Genomic DNA, 3360 nt, shown 5'->3' on the forward strand with positions numbered 1-3360 from the left:
TTGTACCGGCCCTGCTTGGCCTGGGCTTACGGTGTGAACCCTGTGCCCAGAGTCGGGACTGTGGAAATGGCTGCACCCGTCTCTTGAGGCTCACCCCTAAGCCCTCTGGGCATAAGGATACCCCTGCCCCTCGACCCCAAACTCCATACCCCACACCCACAGGCAAGCGATGAGCGCGCGCGATCTAGGAGCGCGCACGCTGGAAGGAAGAGAGGGAGGGAGGGCGGGAGGGCAGCCCAGGCCCCGCCCCCTGAGCGCCTATAAAGCAGGGGAACCGGCGCTAGCCACTCAGAGGTTTCTGGGTGACACTAGACGCAACAGCTGGAGCATTACCACCTCTGGTTTCTCGCTGCAGCTGGGACGTTGGGGTTTTGCCACAGCCAGAGCGCCGTCTCGAACTTTCTCCTCCCAGATCTTGGCAGATCCCGCGCTCAGCAGGTAGGTGCGGCAGGCGGGGCGTGTGAAGAGGGGACCCTTGCCCAGGCGGGAGACTGGGATTGCTGGGTGAGCAGTCCTTGGCGAGGGTGCGCCCCACATCCCGGGTCCCGCTCGTGCACACAACTGGAACTCCAGACCCCTCTGCTCGGTCAGCCGAATTCCGAAGAGTTGAGCAGGGAACCTGGCGCTGGGCAGAGGCCTCCCCTGCGGGGTCTTGTCACCCGCTCGGCGAGTGCAAATGCCGCTGGCGCCTCTCTGCGCCCCGGGGAGATAAGCGTCCGAGCCAGGCAGACGCGGGCTGACGCTGCCCGCGCCGGGGCCCCTGCCCGCCCTCGATGCCCAGCCAGGGCGGTGCGACAGGTTCCGGAGCTCACACTCCTCTCTCTCCCTCCCCAGGGGTCTGCGCATCGCCGCCGGGATGAAGCTGGTTCCCGTCGCCCTCCTGTGCCTAGGCTCGCTCGCCTTCCTAGGCGCAGACACCGCGCAGCTCGACGTGGCGTCCGAGTTCCGAAAGAAGTGAGTCGCAGGCAGGGCTTTCCTCGATCCTCGTGGACGTGGCCCTGGGTCCCCAGGGGTTAGAGGTGAACGCGGGTAGCGACGGGCCGGGACTTCGCCAGAACCCATGCGAACCGAGTCCGTTTGTGTTTTCTAGGTGGAATAAATGGGCGCTAAGTCGTGGGAAGAGGGAACTTCGGGTATCCAGCAGCAGCTACCCCATAGGGCTTGCTGACATGAAGGCCGGGCTGGCCGAGACCATCATTCAGCCACAGGACGTGAAGGGGCCCTCTCGCGGCACCCAGGCCAGGTAACTATGCCCAGCGCTGCAGCTGCGGGGTGGGCAAGGGGAGTTCTTCACCGCCCTGGCCCTGGGGGTCGTCAGGGCAGTGTGACAGCTGAGAACGCGGTAGCAGTTCCCAGTCCCCTCTGGTCCTGGAAGGCCCCCGTTCCCGGTGTCGGGGGCCCGAGCCCTGCTGGAAGGGAGTGTCTCACGGGCCGTCCTTTTCCTCTCCAGCAGTCCGGACACCGCCCGCATCCGAGTCAGGCGCTACCGCCAGAGTATGAACAGATACCAAGGTTTGCGGAGCTCGGGCTGTCGCTTCGGGACGTGCAGCGTGCAGAAGCTGGCGCATCAGATCTACCAGCTAACAGACAAGGACAAGGACGGCGTCGCCCCGAGGAACAAGATCAGCCCGCAGGGCTACGGCCGCAGGCGCCGGCGCTCCCTGCCCGAGGCCGGCCCGGGCCGGACTCTGCTGTCCCCACAGCCGCATGCACGCCTGGCTCCAGCCTCCCGCTCGAATCAAGTGCTCGCCACCCTCTTTAGGATTTAACTGTGGTAGCAGCTTTCAGTCGCATTTGCATTCGGATGGAGCCTCCCGAGGCGGAGGGCTTCCCGAACCGAGCCTCTCAGCGCCCGGGGACCGGGCTGAGTCCGCCCTGCACAGACCTGGAGTCCCGAAGGCACCTTCCTGCGGCGAGCCCTGGGCTTTGCAGGGGTCTCTCCTCCTCCGAGGCGGCGTTCCTTTCGCCCAACCCCGGCCTGGGTGTCCCAGGGGGCGGGGAGGGGGCCGAGGAATTCCAGGGAGTAGAACCTGCAGGCTCTCGGAGAGAAACTGAGAATAAAACGCCGAGACCCTGCCGGTGCCAGGGTCTGAGCCGCTGCCGTGCCTTCCCCCAAGCTGATTTCTCACGGGGTGTCACCCCACCGGGGCGCCGGCCCCACTATTACTTGAACCTTCCAAAACCTAGAGAGGAAAAGTGCAATGCGTGTTGTCTATACAGAGGTAACTATCTATATTTAAGTTTGTTGTCAAGATTTCTTTCGTAACTTCAGATATAGAGCTATTTTTGTACATTATATATATTGTATTAAGGGCATTTTAAAGCAATTGTATTGTCCCCCTCCTCAGTGTTTTAATACGTGAATGTCTCAGCGAGGTGTAACGTTGTCTGCTGCGTGGGATGCGTGCGAGTTTGTGTGTGTGGAAGAGACTGATTACCTCTTGTGGGAGAAGGAAACACCGCGTCTCTGTATAATCTATTTACATTAAAGGGGTGATATGCGAACTAGCAAACCAACAAACTGTCTCGATGCTGATTCATTCTCGGGTCACGCGTCGTGGGGAGGAGGGAAGGTGCCCCTGGTCCTGGGCGGCCTGGGGGCCTTTGGGTCGCGCTGCCTGGCGTGGGGAGGTGGGAGAGCTGCGCAGGTGGGCGCTGGCCCCTCTCCGCGCCCACTGAGCTGTCAGGAGTCGCGCTCCTCCTGCGGGGCGCGCGGAGCCTTGCACCGATGGCCCAAGACTTTGCGGGGACGCTGGAGGTGCCGCCTAGATTCTCCGGGTTGCGCGTCCCAGGTTTTACGGAGTTGCTCAAGGCCCTGCGCGAAAGCGCGCCTCGGACGGTTGGGGGTGGGGGGTGGTCTCCGGAGCCTGCTAAGGGAGGAGCTCCCCAGGGCTGCCGCGGTGTTCGAGTGAGAGGATACTCCGGCAAAATGTTCCGATTCCCCCGGGAAACCGGCAGCGGGGCGAGACACCTCAGTCCTCTGCAGGCCGGGTGCCCCAGCGTGCCGGCGGGCTCATAAGCGAGGCTGTGGCGCCCCCAGCCGGCCGCCTCGGACCAGCGCGAGAGCCGGCAGGCAGTACGTGAGGTTTAATAAGCTCTCCTACGTGGGAGTCGGCACATAGCCTTAATGAAAGAGGAAAGGAAAAAAAAAAAAAAAACAGTCCGCAGATGCCAAGCAGGGCCAGCCCCCCAGACCTGCACGGCGGCTCCGGTTCGGGGACTGTGACTCAGCGGCCACACGCTGCGCGCTGTGCAGCTGCGGGCCGGAGGCACGCGGGACGGACGTGCCGCAGGAACCGTGCGCCTCTGACAGCCTCAGACCTTCATTGTTCCATCTCCCCTTGCTGCTCTCCTCTTCCT

At 63.2% G+C, this 3360-nt stretch overlaps 1 protein-coding gene across 2 annotated transcripts; it reads left to right on the forward strand.

The window, feature by feature from the left end:
* Window positions 1–276: 276 nt before the first annotated feature.
* On the forward strand, window positions 277–2521 carry ADM (adrenomedullin). 2 transcript variants are annotated; one of them, XM_059708871.1, is made up of 4 exons: window positions 277–438; window positions 835–954; window positions 1091–1243; window positions 1454–2521. In XM_059708871.1, the coding sequence occupies exons 2-4, from the start codon at window positions 857–859 to the stop codon at window positions 1767–1769; spliced, it is 567 nt and encodes a 188-aa protein (XP_059564854.1). In that variant the 5' UTR covers window positions 277–438; window positions 835–856; the 3' UTR covers window positions 1770–2521. The 2 variants fall into 2 exon arrangements, with proteins under 2 accessions (XP_059564854.1, XP_059564853.1); XM_059708870.1 differs by having other exon boundaries at window positions 279–438; window positions 1451–2521.
* Window positions 2522–3360: the final 839 nt, after the last annotated feature.

Source organism: Myotis daubentonii, chromosome 9, assembly GCF_963259705.1.
Source record: "Myotis daubentonii chromosome 9, mMyoDau2.1, whole genome shotgun sequence".
Taxonomy (NCBI): domain Eukaryota; kingdom Metazoa; phylum Chordata; class Mammalia; order Chiroptera; family Vespertilionidae; genus Myotis; species Myotis daubentonii.

Bases quoted from the DNA above. Each gene is read 5' to 3' on its own strand.
- ADM (XM_059708870.1), top strand. From the start codon at position 857: ATGAAGCTGGTTCCCGTCGCCCTCCTGTGCCTAGGCTCGCTCGCCTTC. The intron at 955-1,090 runs GTGAGTCGCAGG...TGTGTTTTCTAG, and splicing joins GCGTCCGAGTTCCGAAAGAA to GTGGAATAAATGGGCGCTAA. The intron at 1,244-1,450 runs GTAACTATGCCC...TTTCCTCTCCAG, and splicing joins TCTCGCGGCACCCAGGCCAG to CAGTCCGGACACCGCCCGCA.